Here is a 16,250-nt window from a genome sequence, read left to right as displayed (position 1 = left end):
GTCCACAGCTTCCAAAAATTTGTGCGCTGGATTCAGCTGGCTTCCAATTGATTCACGTTCAGCAATTTGAAGGCACACTGCTTTGTAAACTGTTCTTTTTGGAACACCTAGAGCACTATCTACTGAGCAAACACATTTCTTCATAAAGAAATTAAAGTCATTTAACGTGATCTTTAAGACCAAGAAAAACAATTAGACATTAATTTCAACTCTTTTAAATGTATTAGTGCACCCCCCATGATCTTGCTGCAGGTAAATTGGAGTTTTATGTCAATCCAAAATACAAGCGTTGTATGTTATATATACATATTATAATGACATGAGTCTTGCATCACCCCTCAATGCCGTGATCGCTGCCTCCATCCCAACCAACAGTATCCCTCTCCCTCCCACGATCGCCACCTCCATCCCTCCCAACAGTACCCCTCTCCCTCCCACGATCACTGCCTCCATCCCCCCAAACAGTACCCTCTCCCTCCCACGATCGCCACCTCCATCCCCCCAAACAATACCCCTCTCCCTCCCATGATCACTGCCTCTATCACTCCAAAAAGTACCCCTCTCCCTCCCACGATCACTGCCTCTATCGCTCCAAACACTACCCCTCTCCCTCCCACGATCGCCACCTCCATCCCCCCAAACAGTACCCCTGTCCCTCCCACGATCGCCACCTCCATCCCCCCAAACAATACCCCTCTCCCTCCCGCGATCGTCGCCTCCATCCCCCCAAACAATACCCCTCTCCCTCCCACGATCACTGCCTCTATCGCTCCAAACACTACCCCTCTCCCTCCCACGATCGCCACCTCCATCCCCCCAAACACTACCCCTCTCCCTCCCACGATCGCCACCTCCATCCCCCCAAACACTACCCCGCTCCCTCCCACGATCGCCACCTCCATCCCCCCAAACACTACCCCTCTCCCTCCCGCGATCGTGGCCTCCATCCCCCCAAATACCCCTCCCCCTCCCGCGATCGCCACCTCCATCCCCCCAAACACTACCCCTCTCCCTCCCACGATCGCCACCTCCATCCCCCCAAACACTACCCCTCTCCCTCCCACGATCGCCACCTCCATCCCCCCAAACAGTACCCCTCCCCCTCCCACGATCGCCACCTCCATCCCTCCAAACAGTACCCCTCCCCCTCCCACGATCGCCACCTCCATCCCTCCAAACAGTACCCCTCTCCCTCCCGCGATCGCCACCTCCATCCCCCCAAACAATACCCCTCTCCCTCCCGCGATCGTGGCCTCCATCCCCCCAAATACCCCTCCCCCTCCCGCGATCGCCACCTCCATCCCCACAAACAATACCCCTCTCCCTCCTGCGATCGCCGCCTCAATCGCTGCTTCTCTTCCCCGCTCCCTCCAGTGTCTGCCTGCTCGGTGTTCCATCCCGTTGCTCCATCCGCCACATGCTTCCCACCTCGCCGCTTGCACCCCACAAGCGCAACCACCCCCCCCCCCCCCCCCCCCCCACCGCCGCTTCTCCAGGCAGCAAGGCGAGGAGCGAGCGGCAGGAAGAAATGGCGAGCAGACTGCGTGGGAGAGAACGGCAGGATGGTGCATCAAGCAGTCGGGAGCTGCAGGAGGGAGTGGCGAGCAGTCTGAAGTGGTGGGAGGGAGCGGCAATTCGGGCAGTGATCACAGCCATTGAATGGTATTACTGGCAGCTGCCTGAGACGTTTCTGTCGATGAGGCTGCATTTGCGTATATGCCAGTACTGCACCACCTCGTGGTTGCATTATCAGCAAATACAGCCAAAATATGTATTTCCAGTATACCAACGGTTAAAATCAATTGGAAACTCCTGACACTTTGAATAGCTGAAATACATATGACCCTGGTCAAAGAGGATGCCTCCCTTCAATAAAGCGTTCAATTTCGCCACCTGATCCAGAATGAATGGCACTCACCCAACTGATGCATCTGATTGGCACCCAGTTCTGGAATTTTGAATTGTGCACCTGGATGATAATGTAGCAGACAGATCCCGTATTGCTTTGTCCCAAAGTCTGCTTTAAGTTCGGAACAGGAGGAGGCCATTCAGTCCCTTAAGCCTATTCTACCATTCATTAGATCATGGCTAACCTGTATCTTAATTTTGTTGCATAGCCCGTAACAGTCTTATTCAACAAAAATGAGTGACGGAGGAACTGAAGGAAATCAGTATTAGTAGAGAAATGGTGTTGGGGAAATTGATGGGATTGAAGGCCAATAAATCCCCAGGGCCTAGCTAATGTAAACACACTATTTAAAAAAGGAGGTAGAGAGAAAGCAGGGAATTATAGACCAATCAGCCTGACGTCGGTCGTGGGGAATATTCTAGAGTCCATTATAAAAGATATTATAGCAGAGCACTTGGAGAACAGTAGTAGAATCAGACAGAGTCAGCATGGATTTACGAAAGGGAAATCATGCTTGACAAATCTACTAGAATTCTTCAAGGATGTAACTAGAGGAGTTGATGAGGGGGAGCTAGTGGATGTGGTTTATTTGGACTTTCAGAAGGCTTTCGACAAAGTCCCACATAAGAGATTAGCGTGTAAAATTAAAGCGCATGGGATTGGGGGTAGTGTATTGCGATGGATAGAAAATTGGTTGGCAGACAGGAAACAAAGAGGAAGAATAAACAGGTCTTTTTCCGAATGGCAGGCAGTGACTAGTGGGGTACCGCAGAGGTACTAGGACCCCAGCTATTCACAATATACATTAATGATTTAGATGAGGGAACTAAATGTAACATCTCCAAATTTGCAGATGACACAAAACTGGGTGGGAGGGTGAGTTGTCAGGAGGATGCAGAGGCTTCAGGGTGATTTGGACAAGTTAAGTGAGTGGGCAAATGCATGGCAGATGCAGTATAATGTGGATAAATGTGAGGTTATCCACTTTGGTAGCAAAAGCAGGAAGGCAGATTATTATCTGAACGGCTATAAACTGAGAGAGGGGAATATGCAACGACCCCTGGGTGTTCTCGTACACCAGTCGCTGAAGGTAAGCATGCAGGTGCAACAGGCGATAAAAAAGGCAAATGATATGTTGGCCTTCATAGCGAGAGGATTTGAGTACAGGAGCAGGGATGTCTTGCTGTAATTATACAGGGCTTTGGTGAAGCCACACCTGAAATATTGTGTGCAGTTTTGGTCTCCTTATCCGAGGAAGGATTTAGATTTAGATATACAGCACTGAAACAGGCCCTTCGGCCCACCAAGTCTGTGCCGACCATTAACCACCCATTTATACTAATCCTACACTAATTCCAAATTCCTACCACATCCTCACCTGTCCCTATATTCCCCTACCACCTACCTATACTAGGGGCAATTTATAATGGCCAATTTACCTATCAACCTGCAAGTCTTTTGGCTGTGGGAGGAAACCGGAGCACCCGGAGGAAACCCACGCAGACACAGGGAGAACTTGCAAACTCCACACAGGCAGTACCCAGAATTGAACCCGGGTCGCTGGAGCTGTGAGGCTGCGCCACTGTGCCGCACTAATGTTCTTGCTATAGAGGGAGTGCAGCAAAGGTTTACCAGACTGATTCCTGGGATGGCGGGACTGACATATGAGGAGAGATTGAGTCGGTTAGGATTATATTCGCTGGAGTTCAGAAGAGTGAGGGGGGATCTCATAGAAACCTATAATATTCTAACAGGACTTGACAGGGTAGATGCAGGAAGGACGTTCTCAATGGTGGGGGAGTCCAGAACCAGGGGTCATAGTCTAAGGATATGGGGTAAACCTTTCAGGACTGAGATGAGGAGAAATTTCTTCACCCAGAGAGTGGTGAGTCTGTGGTATTCACTACCACAGAAAGCAGTTGAGGCCAAAACATTGTATATTTTCAAGAAGGAGTTAGTTATAGCTCTTGGGGTGAAAGGGATCATAGGATATGGGGAGGAAACGGGAACAGGTTACTGAGTTGGATGATTAGCCATGATCATAATGAATGGCGGAGCAGGCTCGAAGGGCCAAATGGCCTACTCCTGCTCAGATTTTACATAGAAACATAGAAAATAGATCAGTTTTGAAATTTTCAATTGACCGTCAGCCTCAACAGCTTTTTGCGGGGGGGGGGGGGGGGGCAAGAGTTCTAAATTTCCACTACCCTTTGTGTGACGAAGTGCTTCCTAACATCAGCCCTGAATGGTCTAGCTCTAATTTTAAGGCTATGCCCCCTTGTTTTGGACTCCTCCACCAGAGGAAAGCTTCTCTCTATCTATCCTATCAAGTCCATTCATCATCTTAAAAACCTCAATTAAATCACCCTTAATCAGTCAGTTACTGTTAGCATGCGATCATAAAGGGATCCCTGTCATTTCAATTTAGCCTTGCAACGCCATGTTAATATGTGTCTGGTTATTGATAAACAAATTACAGCTGTCACTGTTGTCGTTTGACCACCAATTCCTCTGAGAACTTATCACAGGCATATGCATGAAAGGAGCACAGAGAGGAATTTGATGCAAGCTTGTTAAACATCAGACAAGAACAGTGTTGATCAGAATTTATACCCCGGTGCCTTCAGTCACAAATGGAACATTCCCTAAATCATCTCCAATGATAAGAAACCTGTTTAGGTCTGAACCAAGCGTTTTCAGGAAAGCACTGATCTTTCAGTAGTGAATGTTTTATGGAACAAATAAAACCTAGAACTACGTAGAATTTACAGCACAGAAACAGGCCATTCGGCCCAACAGCTCCATGCTGGCATTTATAGTCCAGGTGACCGTCCTCCCACCCTGCTGCATTGAACTCTATCTGCATATCCATCAATTTCTTTCTCGCTGATGTTCCCCTTAAATGCTCTTCGCCTCAACTGCTCATTGTAGTAGTGAATTCCACATTTTCACCACTCTCTGGGTAAAGAAGTTTCTCAGATATTGCTTATTGGATTTATTCGTGACCATGTTACATTTATGGCCCCTGAACACCCCATAAGTTATGACAAGTTATTAAGTCAAAAACATTTTACCTGGTGAAAACTGGCAGCTGGGATTGAATGACCTGTACTCGGACAATGACGAGCAGAAGAGTGCTGAGCATCAGAAAAATAAGTTTGATTAAAGTCTGGAGCACCCACGATGGCAGACTGCCCTTCCCTCTCACCAAGTGTATCACAATTTCCCCCAAAATGTGCAGAGTAAACTGTAAGAAAGACAAAACCATCATTTGAAAAGAACTTCATTCAGCGGTCACAACTCTAAACCATTAGGAAAAAAAAACACTAGACAGCCCGTCAGGCCAAATCTTGTTGGAAAAGTAACGGTGTATTAATGATGTACAAAGTTATTAATGCCCCCAATCAGCCAGCGAGTTCAGGCGATTATGAAATATGCCATGAGTTGCGAATCTCCTTGCTGGTCGATTTATGCTGCTCTGCCAATTGCTGCACACAAACAGCATCTCACCCTTAACCTCCCTGTTATCTTAAGAATTTGCTGGATTAACACCTTAATTGCCCATTAAACTTGCCGCAGAATGTACATACCCTTCTAATGATGTGATAATTCTTAATGGAATGTCAATCAAGCTCTCTGGTTGCCCCATTGTCCTCAGTGCGCTGTGATCAGCTTGCACTTCCAGCAAGTTATGGCATAAAACTTTTCTGAACTGCAACAAATCTAACTAACAGCATAGGCCATGAGATGCCCCGTTCCAGCAAGATTTCGCCCAACATGTATTCATTACTTTTGCAGTTGCACACTAATGTTAAATCTAAAGGACACAGTTTGGTGAATGTACACACATTATTACATTAATTTAAAATGACATGCAGTTCTCCCAGCTTTCCAAAAACAAAGCCAGTTTTATAGAAACCTTCACCTTTAACATCATCTGTAAATAGTCTTCATATTGATACATGTACACACACTTTATCTTGCCTATAAATCTTAAAGCAGTTCCTTCCATCACTGTGATATTAGTGAGGGACTAAATATTTAACAAAAGCTGTCTGTACTTTTGCAATTTCGACTTTGAGAGACTACAGCTGATAGTTGCCAGAAACGTGGCTTCTAAAGTGAAGCAAACTGTTCAGAGCTGCGAGTGGATCAGCATCCTGGAACTTTTTGAAGTCCAAGCTGGTAACAAGGTACCACATCTGCTGTCAGAAAACCAGAGAGGACATACCTCGTTGCCAGACTAGGCCTCAGAAAGTTGGCTGGTCTGAAATGTTAGGGTCCCTGCTCTGTCGTTGGAAGCTTTGGCTCTGTCCCAAATCAATGGTTAGGCCTCAGCTGGAGTATTGTGGCCAATTCAGGGCACCACAATTTAGGAAGGATGTCAATGCCTTAGGGAAGGTGCAGAGGAGGTTTACTAGGATGGTACTAGGGATGAGGGACAATTATGTGGAGAGACTGGAGGAGCTGTGGTTGTTCTACTTAGAGCACAGAATATTAAGAGGAGATTTGAGAGAAGTGTTCAAAATCACGAATGGTCTTGACAGAGTAAATAAGGAGATACTCTTTCCAGGGCAGAAGGATCGGTAACCAGCAGATGCAGATTTAAGCTCACTGGCAAAAGAACAAGAGGTGACATGAGGAAACAATATTTTACACAGTGAGCTGTGATCGGGAATGCACTGCCTGAAAGGGCAGTGGAAAAAGATTCAATAGCAACATTCAAAAGAGAATTGGTTAGACACTTAAAGGAAAAAAAAATTAGCAGGGGAGTAGGAATAATTGGATAGCTCTAACAAAGTCGGCACAGACACAATGGGCTGAATGGCCGCCATCTGTGCCATATTATTTGATGATTCCTGGATTGTATGTCCCCATAACCATGATGGGCAGCCGACCTAGTGCACAGGCACCCTGCCGTGCCAGAGCTGGAAACTGTATCCTGCTGCTTTGAGCAGAGACAGTCAAGGCTCAGAAAGTTCTGAAGGGTCTCTGACCTGAAACGTTAACTCTGCTTCTCTCTGCACAGATGCTGCCAGACCTGCTGAGTATTTCCAACATTTCTTGTTTTTGTTTCAAATTTCCAACATCTGCAGTATTTTGCTTTTATTTAAGGCTCAGAAAGAGTTGGACAAGGGAGTGCCAAAAAATGTTTTCACTCTCCTATCAAAGTGTGTAGCAGCAGACGTTGACAGGTAATAGATCTGTCGATTAACTTGAGCTGCTTTTTCCACTGGAGCCTAAGGTCAAGTACAGGTCAAGACAGCTCGCAGCGAATGTGGATACTAGACATGTCGGTGAGTAATGGGTGGAATTCTGCAGTAGTCTGGAAAAACCTCGGCACCACCACATCCGACAAACCTGTGTGAAGATGCACATAAGACCTGCCCACTGCCTCCTGACAATCCTCAATTTCCAGAGGATAAACACAATTCTCATCATCCTCCCCTCTGGCTCATTTGCCGGTTATCTTAGATCTGTCTTCTGATTACTGACCCTTCTGCCAGAGGACAAAATCTCATGGTTAAAATGATAAACAAAGGCAGCCTCAACACCAACTACATGGGACTCAGCAATAACTTGCTTCCAACAAGATCAGCAATACATTGACAGTATTATACTTACCCCTTGTGCTACAAAGATTTCATAGACAAAGCATATGCCGATGACTGTTATTCCTTGTTCCTTGCATAAAGTTGCAACAGCAACTAATATTACAGTAACCACAATTGGTGTCCACACTGTGAAGAGAAAAAAAGACTTCGTTATTTCATTCTGTCTAGTCAGTCCCCGCCAAGTGCAAAAATCCAGATTTTCAGTGAAGAACAGTCCAGTAAATAAATGAAAAAGCAAGAAAGATTTGCATTTATATCACGCTTTTAACAATTACAAGATCTCTGAAAGCAGTTTACAAACAATGAAATATTTTGAAGTGTAGTCGCTGTTGTAAAGTCAGAAATGCAGCAGACAAAATGCACACAGCAAGCTCCTACAAACAAGATAATGACCAGATAATCTGTTTTTGAGGTGTTGGTTGAGGGATAAATATTGACGAGGTCACTGAAAGGAGCTCTGTCTTTTGGAGGAGACCTTAAACCTGGTCTGCCCTTGGAGATGAACATAAAAGATCCAATGGCACCATGAGAAGAAATGGGAATTTCTCTCCTGTGTCCTGGCCAATATTTATCCTTCAACCAACATATAAAGGATGTGATAACTGGACACTTAGAAATTAATGGTAGGACTGGGCAGAGTCAACATGGATTTATGAAAGGGAAGTCATGTTTGACAAACCTGTTGGAGTTTTTTGAGGATGTAACTAGCAGAATAGATAAGGGGGAACCAGTGGATGTGGCGTATTTGGACTTTCAGGCGGCTTTTGATAAGGTCCCACGCAAGAGGGTAGTAACAAAATTAGAGTACATGGGATTGGGGGTAATATACTGGCATGGATTGAGAATTGGTTAATGGACAGAAAACAAAGTGTAGGAATAAACAGGCCATTCTCAGGTTGGCAGGCTTTCAGTAGTAGGGTACTGCAAGGATCAGTGCTTGGGCCCCAGCTCTTTTGGGCCTCCTTATCTCGAGAGACAATGGATACGCGCCTGGAGGTGGTCAGTGGTTTGTGAAGCTATTCACAGTATATATCAATAACTTGGATGTGTGGAACAAATGTAATATTTCCAAGTTTGCTGATGACACAAAACTAGGTGGGAATGTGAGTTGTGACGGGGACGCAAAGAGGTTTCGATGGGATTTAGACAGGCTAGTATGTGGGCAAGAGCATGGCAGATGGAATATGAGGAAAAATGTGAAGTCTCCACTTTGGTAGGAAAAACAGAAATGCAGAGTATTTCTCAAATGGTGAGAGATTGGGAAGTGTTAATTTCCACAGGGAACTGGGTGTCCTTGTTCATGAGTCACTGGAAGCTAGCATGCAAGTGCAGCAAGCAATTGGCAAGACAAATGATATGTTGGCCTTTATTGCAACAGGATGTGAGCACAGGAATAAAGATGCCTTGCTGCAATTGTATACAGCCTTGGTGAGACTGCACCTGGAGTACTGTCAATAGTTTTGGTCTCCTTACCTATGGAAGGATATACTTGCCATAGAGGGAGTGCAATGAAGGCTAACCAGACTAATTCCTGGGATGGTGGGATTGTCCTATGAGGAGAGATCGAGGAGGCTGGGCCTGTATTCTCTAGAGTTTAAGAGAATGAGAGGTGATCTCATTGAAACATACAAAATTCTTACAGAGCTTGACAGGTTAGATGCAGGAAGGATGTTTCCCTGACTGGTGGGTCTCAAACCAGTGGACCCAGTTTCAGAATAAGGGATAGGCCATTTAGGACTGAGCTGAGGAGGAATTTCTACACTCAGAGGGTGGTGAATTTTTGAATCTTTAGAATTCTCTACCCCAGAGGGCAGCGAAGACTCAGTTGTTGAGTACGCTCAAGACAGAAATCGGTAAGTTTCTAGATATTAAAGGCATCAAGGGATATGGGGAAAGTGTGGGAAAATGGTTTTGAGGTAGAAGATCAGCCATGATCTAGTTGAATGGCAGAGCAGGCTCGAGGGGCTGAATGGCCTACTCCTATTTCCTATGTTCCTCTGTATTCTCCTAGTTTTGAATTCTTGCAAAAGTGGAAACATTCTTTCCACATCTACCCTCCCAAATCCAGTCCAAGTCTTCGCTTTCCTAAAGAAAAAAGCCAGAACCTGTTAAAGTTTTCCCAACAGCTGCAATCTCTCTGTTCTGGTACCATCATTGTAATTTGTAATTTTTTTTTGTACTTTCTCCAGTGTTTCTATGTAGACAGGAAACTCTACTCAAGTGGATTGTTCAGTAGTTTGGTTTGGAGATTCCTAAGCAATATGATGGCTTTCTGTATCAGCCTCTCAGCTCACAAAAAAAGTGAGCTTTCAAAAGGGAATTAGATAAATACTTGAAGGAAAAAAAATTACAGGACTATGGGGAAAGAGTGAAACTAATCAGAAACCTCAATGGGCCATGTGGCCTCCTTATATGCTGCATCATATTATGATCATACTATCAACTTGACACAGAAAGGACCATTTAAGACTGACTTTTTGTGACTGCTGTCATCTGTGACCTTTCTAGCTCATTCAGGGTCTCTCTTTGCTGAAAAGGTAAGACAGATTCTGTCCTGTTCATCTGCCAAATAAACTAATGCAAAATTAGCCCACGTTAAGTCTAGTAGTCTTGAAATTGTCTAAATGAGAAAAAAGTCACTTTTCTTCAAACCACAAGCTTTTGGTGTTAGGAACTGGTCACTGCATTTGCACGAATGAAATTGTGATCACATTCCAGATACGCAGACTTTGATAGAGATTAAGGAAAAGCAAAGTACATTACCGATGGAATTGTTGGGACCTTTCGACTTAGTGTATGATAAAAATGCAGCCAAAAAGAAAACAGAGGACAACAGCTCAGCCCGACCTACAACTCCAGTGACCTGTGGCATAAACAGAAAGGGAGAGCTGTAAATCTTTTTGCAAGGCCAACATTCAATTATTTAAACGCATTCGGCAAAACTTTAAAACCCCCGAGGTGACTTTTACAAAAAAACAGTAATTTGTTGTCTTTAATCCAATCACTTATCTTCAATATCTTCCACTCAACGATTAGTAGCTTTTAAAAAAAAATGCTCAAAGTGAGAGATGCCAGTGCTGGGGAATAAAGTACGTTACAATTCTGGCAGCTAGCGTCCACATTAAGCATTCCTAGGTCAGGCGCAGTTGCATAGCAAAGCTCTCTCTGCTGTAATGATGTACTCTAACCACAACCTCGGAGAAGCACATCCTATTGCACTAGTATTCATCTCACACCTCCTACAAGGGTCATCCTCTGATTCAGAAGGTCATGGGTTCAAATCCCACTCCGAGCCTCAAACACAAAATCTAGGCTGACACTCCACTGCAGTACTGAGGGAGTGCTGTGCTGTTGGAGGTGCCATCTTTCCAATGGGACAATAAATCGAGGCTGTGTCTACCCTTTCAGGTGGATGTTTCTTTTCGTTCATGGGATGTAGGCATTGCTGGCTAGGCCAGCATTTATTGCCCATCCCCAATTGCCTTAGAAAAGGTAGTGGTGAATCACCTTCTTGAATCGCTGAAGTTCATTTGGTGTAGGTACACCCATAGTGCTGTTAGGAAAGGAGTTCCAGGATTTTGACCCAGCGACTGTGAAGGAACAGCGAAATAGTTCCAAGTGAGGATGATGTACGAATTGGAAGGGAACTTGCAGGTGGTGGTGTTCCTATGCGCCTGCTGTCCTTGTCTTTCTAGGTGGTAGAGGTCACGGGTTTGGAAGGTGCTGTCGAAGCAGCCTTGATGAGTTGCTGCATTGCATCTTGCAGATGGTACACACTGCTACCGCACACTGCTGGTGGTGGAGGGAGTGAATGTTTAATGTGTTGGACAGGGTGCCGATCAAGAGGGTGGCTTTGTCCTGAATGGTGTTGAGTTTCTTGAGTGTTGTTGGAGCTGCACCCATCCAGGCAAGTGAAGAATATTCCATCACAATCCTGACTCTTTCTATGTGAGTTCCTGTGCCCACTGAGACAGGGTGTACTGGTACTATTTGATGGGACACTTACCCAAATATGGTGCCCAATGTCATGATCAAAAACTTCCCCAAGAGGTGAAGCATAGACTGGTCACCAACCCAATAATGGGGGACAATTATCTGTGTGCTTTATGGATACTGAAATCCTTTCTAACCACATTTACTGCTTTGTCACACATGGCACAATGAGAAATCATTCCCCATTGTACTTAAGCGCTGGCATCACAACAGGATTCCTACAGTATCTATCTGGTCCTATACCACCCTCTCCTAATAATAAAAGCAAAATACCACAGATACTGGAAATCTGAAATAAAAACAGAAAGTGCTGGAAACACTCAGCAGGTCAGGCAGCATCTGTGGAGAGAGAAACAGAGTTAACGTTTCACGTCTGTGACCTTTCTGATGAAACTCTGCTTCTCTCTCCACAGATGCTGTCAGACCTGCTGAGTGTTTCCAGCACTTTCTGTTTTTATACCACCTTTTCCTAGCTGCTGTGAGCTACATTGACAATTACTGGTAATTTTGTGCTATGGACTTATACCCATGAGGAACTGGGCCCTGAGAAGCCCAAACTCCAAACAGCCGAGACAGAAAGAGAGGAAGAAAGGCCTTCATTTCATTAGCTTAAGCTGCATTCAAATCCAGGTCCTACTGGCAAAATTGGAGGCTTGTAATCAGACAACACACCACAAAATGTGTTGACATGATGAATACAACAGTTTCATAATTAATGTTTCTAAATATCTTGACTTGAAAATTATAATGCATTGATAATTTTAAGTAAAAAGACTTGCATCTAGATAGTACTTTTCCTGGACATCTCAAAGAGTTTTACAGCCAATTAAGTATTTTTGAAGTGTAGTCACTGTTGTAATGCAGGAAACACAGCAGTCAGTTTGCACACAGCAAGCTCCCACAAACTGCAATGTGATAATGACCAGATGATGTGTTTCCGTGATGTTGATTGAGGGACATTAGGGATTATGTCCACTGCTCTTCTTTGAAATAGTGCCATAGATCTTTTACATTCGCTCCAGCAGGCAGATGGGGTCTCAGTTTAACGTCTCATCCGAAAGACAGCACCTCAGCCCTCTCTCAGTACAGCACTGGAGTGTCAGCCTTGATTTGTGTGCTCAAGCCCTGGAATGGGACTTGAACCAGAAACCTAGTGATTCAGAGGCGAGAGTGCTACCCACTGAGCCACAGCTGAAGTGATGTATAAAGTTAAACTTCTCATGGTTTGTATTTCTGTAATACCCTCACCTACTTACTGGAAGGCTGCAATGTTTGAGTAAATCCCTGGGGAAGGATTTTGCTGCAGGTTGTTGAGGGAAATTATAAAAATACTCTTTACACACCCATTTACAGTTACACTACAAATAGCGAGCAATGAAAATCCTCACTTAAGAATAAGGTCTAAGTGTCTATAACCGTTCAGCTGCTTTGTTAAATACTTAGCCAGTTACAAGCACCAATCTTTAAAATTATGAACAGGTTTGATAGCGTAGACGTAGATGTGTCCACTTGTGGTGAGTTCAAAACTAGGGACCATAAATAAAAGATAGTCACTAATAAATTCAATAAGGAATTCTTTACCCGGAGAGTAGTTAGAGTGCGGAACTCACTACCAGATGGAGTAATTGAGACGAATAGCACAGATGCATTTAAGAGGAGACTATATGAGGGAGAAAGAAAAAGGTACGTATATTGATAGGGTTCAATGAAGTAGGGTGGAAGACAGTTTGTGTGGAGCATAGACCAGTTGGGCTGAATGGCCTGTTTCTGTGCTGTAAATTCTCTGTAATCTGAAATGACGGCATGGTGTGAGACAAAGTACACTGCTAAGCTCACTTGTGCCACACAGTGGCGCACATTTGGTACTACATGCAAATACTGTTAATACCATTGCTACCAGACCAGAGTTGCCTCCGAGTCACCAGCTAAGCAGGTAAACTCAAAATGATGAGTCCAGAAATTAACAATATCGAAGTCTGGAACAATCACTGGAGCGCAATCTAAGTTGACACTCCTGAGCTCCAGAGAGAGTCCTTTGTAATCCATCCACCTTACAGCCCCCCGTCCCCCATTGTAGCATCTAAATGATTCTTAAATAATTGTAGGGCTTCTTCCTCGACCACTCAATATGCAGGTCCTATGCGTGAAGATCTTGCTAACATCAGTCCTAAAATTGCTAATCGAGAAGGGTGCCTTGATCGGGGCAGAACATTATCTTTTTAAATTTAAGAATGGAGCAGTGGAGATTGCAGCAGAATCTTTCTTTTTATTAATACACATGTAACTCGCTTTCGGAAAAGAGCTTAGAAATGCAATTGCCTTTTGCGGATCTGACATCAGAACGTTTCACATGCATACACACATCTAAATCCTTACTTACCGCTTCTGTGTGAATTGGATGAACCGCAAAAAGCAGACAGGCAATCAGACTGGATTGCCTGTCCAGGAACAGCTGGCATACTTTGAGATAGATTACGCAGACCACTGCGTGCAGAACAAGATTCAAGAGGTGGTAGAAAGCAGAATTCAATTCACTGAATAGGTAGTTTAATCGAAAGGTGAGCACAGTGAGAGGTCGATAGGATTTGTGGCTCCTCTCCTGTAAAAGGAAAATAATATTCATTTTTAGACTCTCAACTTAAAAATCCATGTACTATTGACACAATTTAAAAATCTTTTTTCATTCGCCCTTTAGAAATAGCTTTAAAAGCAGTGTTGAACAGAACAGGAATGTGGCAAAGTATAAACCAATGAAGTAATTCATCTTAGATAATTCTAAGCTGGCCAAGATTTAGCCTGATCAGCATTAACTTATTTTTCTGTTTGAACTGCAGTTTAAATTTTGTCAATAGGTTGTTGTGGTATCACCAGATGAACCCACCATCTTTTCTTTGAATGGTGCCGTAGAATCTTTTACGTTCACTTGAGGGGGCAGACGGGGCCTCGGTTTAACACTCATCCATAAGACGGCACCTCTGACAGTGCAGCACTACCTCAGTACTGCACTGGAGTGTCAGTCTGGATTTGGTGCTCCAGTTTCCGGAATGGGACTTAAAACCACAACTTTTGACTCAAGAGGATGACCTGTGTGGGAAATGGGGGTCAAAATATCACACCCATGCAGAGTAGGAGGGGCCATTTTTAATAAACGTTTGTAAAAACATTCTGCTTTAACACATAGCCCTTAAACAAAACAATTTTCCCCATTTTTTTCCAAAATGTGACAACTGCCCTGTGTGAAAGAGCATCTTCTAAACTGCCCTTTCATTCCTTTTGTTATGTTAATATTGTGTCCTTTTATTACCATCTCCCCAACCAATGGAAATAACCTATTATTGCTTACCTTATGACAAACCCTTCACAATCTTGAAGATTTCTGTCAGGTCATCCCTTCCCAGGCCTAACTCCTCAAGTTTCTCTTCACAGCTTTAAGCCTCATCCTTAGTAACATCCTAGTGAACCTACATTGCATCTTATCCATTTTTTTCAGAACCTTCCTAAAGAGTCAAAAACTGTACATCGTAATTAATATAATTGCAGTCTAAGGTCTTGACGATGACTTCATTACTTTAGCATTACAAAAATTATTTCCTTTTGATCCTTGGGCCTCCAATTTTTAAAAAATGTATTTAAACTACGAATTAGTAGAGATATGTCCTGTACACAATAAGTGGCTCAGCTGGTAAAATTCTCACCTATGTGTTAGAAGTTTGTGGTTTCAAGTCCCATTCCAGGACTTGAGCACAAAAATCAAGGCTGACACTGAGAGGTGTGCTGAGGGAGTGCTGCACTGCAGGAGCTGTCGTTAAATCAAGGACCCGGCTGCCCTCTCATAGGATCAAAAGTGAATGTAAATGATCCCGTGGCACTATTTTGAAGGAGACAGGGAAGGTGTCTTGGTCAATATTTATCGTTCAGTTGACGTCACTGCAAACAGATCATCTGGTCATTGTCACATTGTTGTTCGTGGGAGCTTGCTGTACCCATATTGACTGCTGTGTTTCCTACATTAAAACAATGACTACACTTCAACAAGTACTTCAATGGCCGTAAAGCGCTTTGGGACATCCCATGCTGGTGAAAGACGCTATACAAATACAAGTCTTTTTTTTATATAGTGGAAGCGCTAACTTTAAAAAGGAACAAAAAAAGTCATGGAATATGTTTCACATCAGTGCCTCAATTAGTTATTAAAATGCTTTTCAGCCAGCAGGACGGCTGTTCCTGTTTTCCATCTAATTTGTAATAATGGGACAAAGACCAGTGCTGCTCTATCAAGGTTTCTCCATTCAGTGTCCATCTATAAGCCTATGATTCACAAATGAAAACAGGTTGGAGTTCATCTTGATAGCCAAGAGACTTAAGACTTTATCATTGAACACCCACCTCTGTACCTCTTCCTGAGACTCACTATCCCATACTATGAGCATCAGGAACTTACGAGGCTGAGAAGTGGCAAAACACGTGTCATTTTACACTACGAACATATCTCTATGAAGATCTAGACAGTCCAAACTAATTTTAATTGGGAAATGCAAGATTCATTGAAAAAATCTTACTAGCTTTGGTGCATTTAAGGAGAAGATAGATAAAGGCATGAGGGAGAAAGGAATAGAAGGATATGTTGATAGGATTAAATGAAGTACATAGAATATAGGGCACAGAAACAGGAGTATGGCCCAACTGGTCTGTAGAGTGGAAAGGAGGTTAATGTTGGGCCGAATGGCCTATTT

At 43.9% G+C, this 16,250-nt stretch overlaps 2 protein-coding genes across 4 annotated transcripts in view; one reads left to right on the top strand and one right to left on the bottom strand.

The window, feature by feature from the left end:
* Positions 1 to 16,250, top strand: part of cep290 (centrosomal protein 290) — a 249,852-nt gene that overhangs the window by 66,914 nt on the left and 166,688 nt on the right. The gene's annotated exons all lie outside the window — the stretch shown is intronic.
* The window catches only part of tmtc3 (transmembrane O-mannosyltransferase targeting cadherins 3), a 73,947-nt gene that overhangs the window by 38,613 nt on the left and 19,084 nt on the right, over positions 1 to 16,250 (bottom strand). For both annotated transcript variants that reach the window (XM_068050265.1, XM_068050266.1), the window contains exons 3-6: positions 13,898 to 14,116; positions 10,288 to 10,387; positions 7,535 to 7,650; positions 4,984 to 5,156 (exon numbers count right to left, since the gene is read on the bottom strand). In XM_068050265.1, the coding sequence (XP_067906366.1) occupies positions 4,984 to 5,156; positions 7,535 to 7,650; positions 10,288 to 10,387; positions 13,898 to 14,116 (608 nt within the window). The remainder of the gene's footprint in view (positions 1 to 4,983; positions 5,157 to 7,534; positions 7,651 to 10,287; positions 10,388 to 13,897; positions 14,117 to 16,250) is intronic.

Source organism: Heterodontus francisci, chromosome 18 (genome assembly GCF_036365525.1).
Source record: "Heterodontus francisci isolate sHetFra1 chromosome 18, sHetFra1.hap1, whole genome shotgun sequence".
In the NCBI taxonomy this organism is placed as follows: domain Eukaryota; kingdom Metazoa; phylum Chordata; class Chondrichthyes; order Heterodontiformes; family Heterodontidae; genus Heterodontus; species Heterodontus francisci.
Note: the sequence above shows the minus strand (reverse complement) of the source record. Positions and strands in the feature narration are given on the sequence as shown.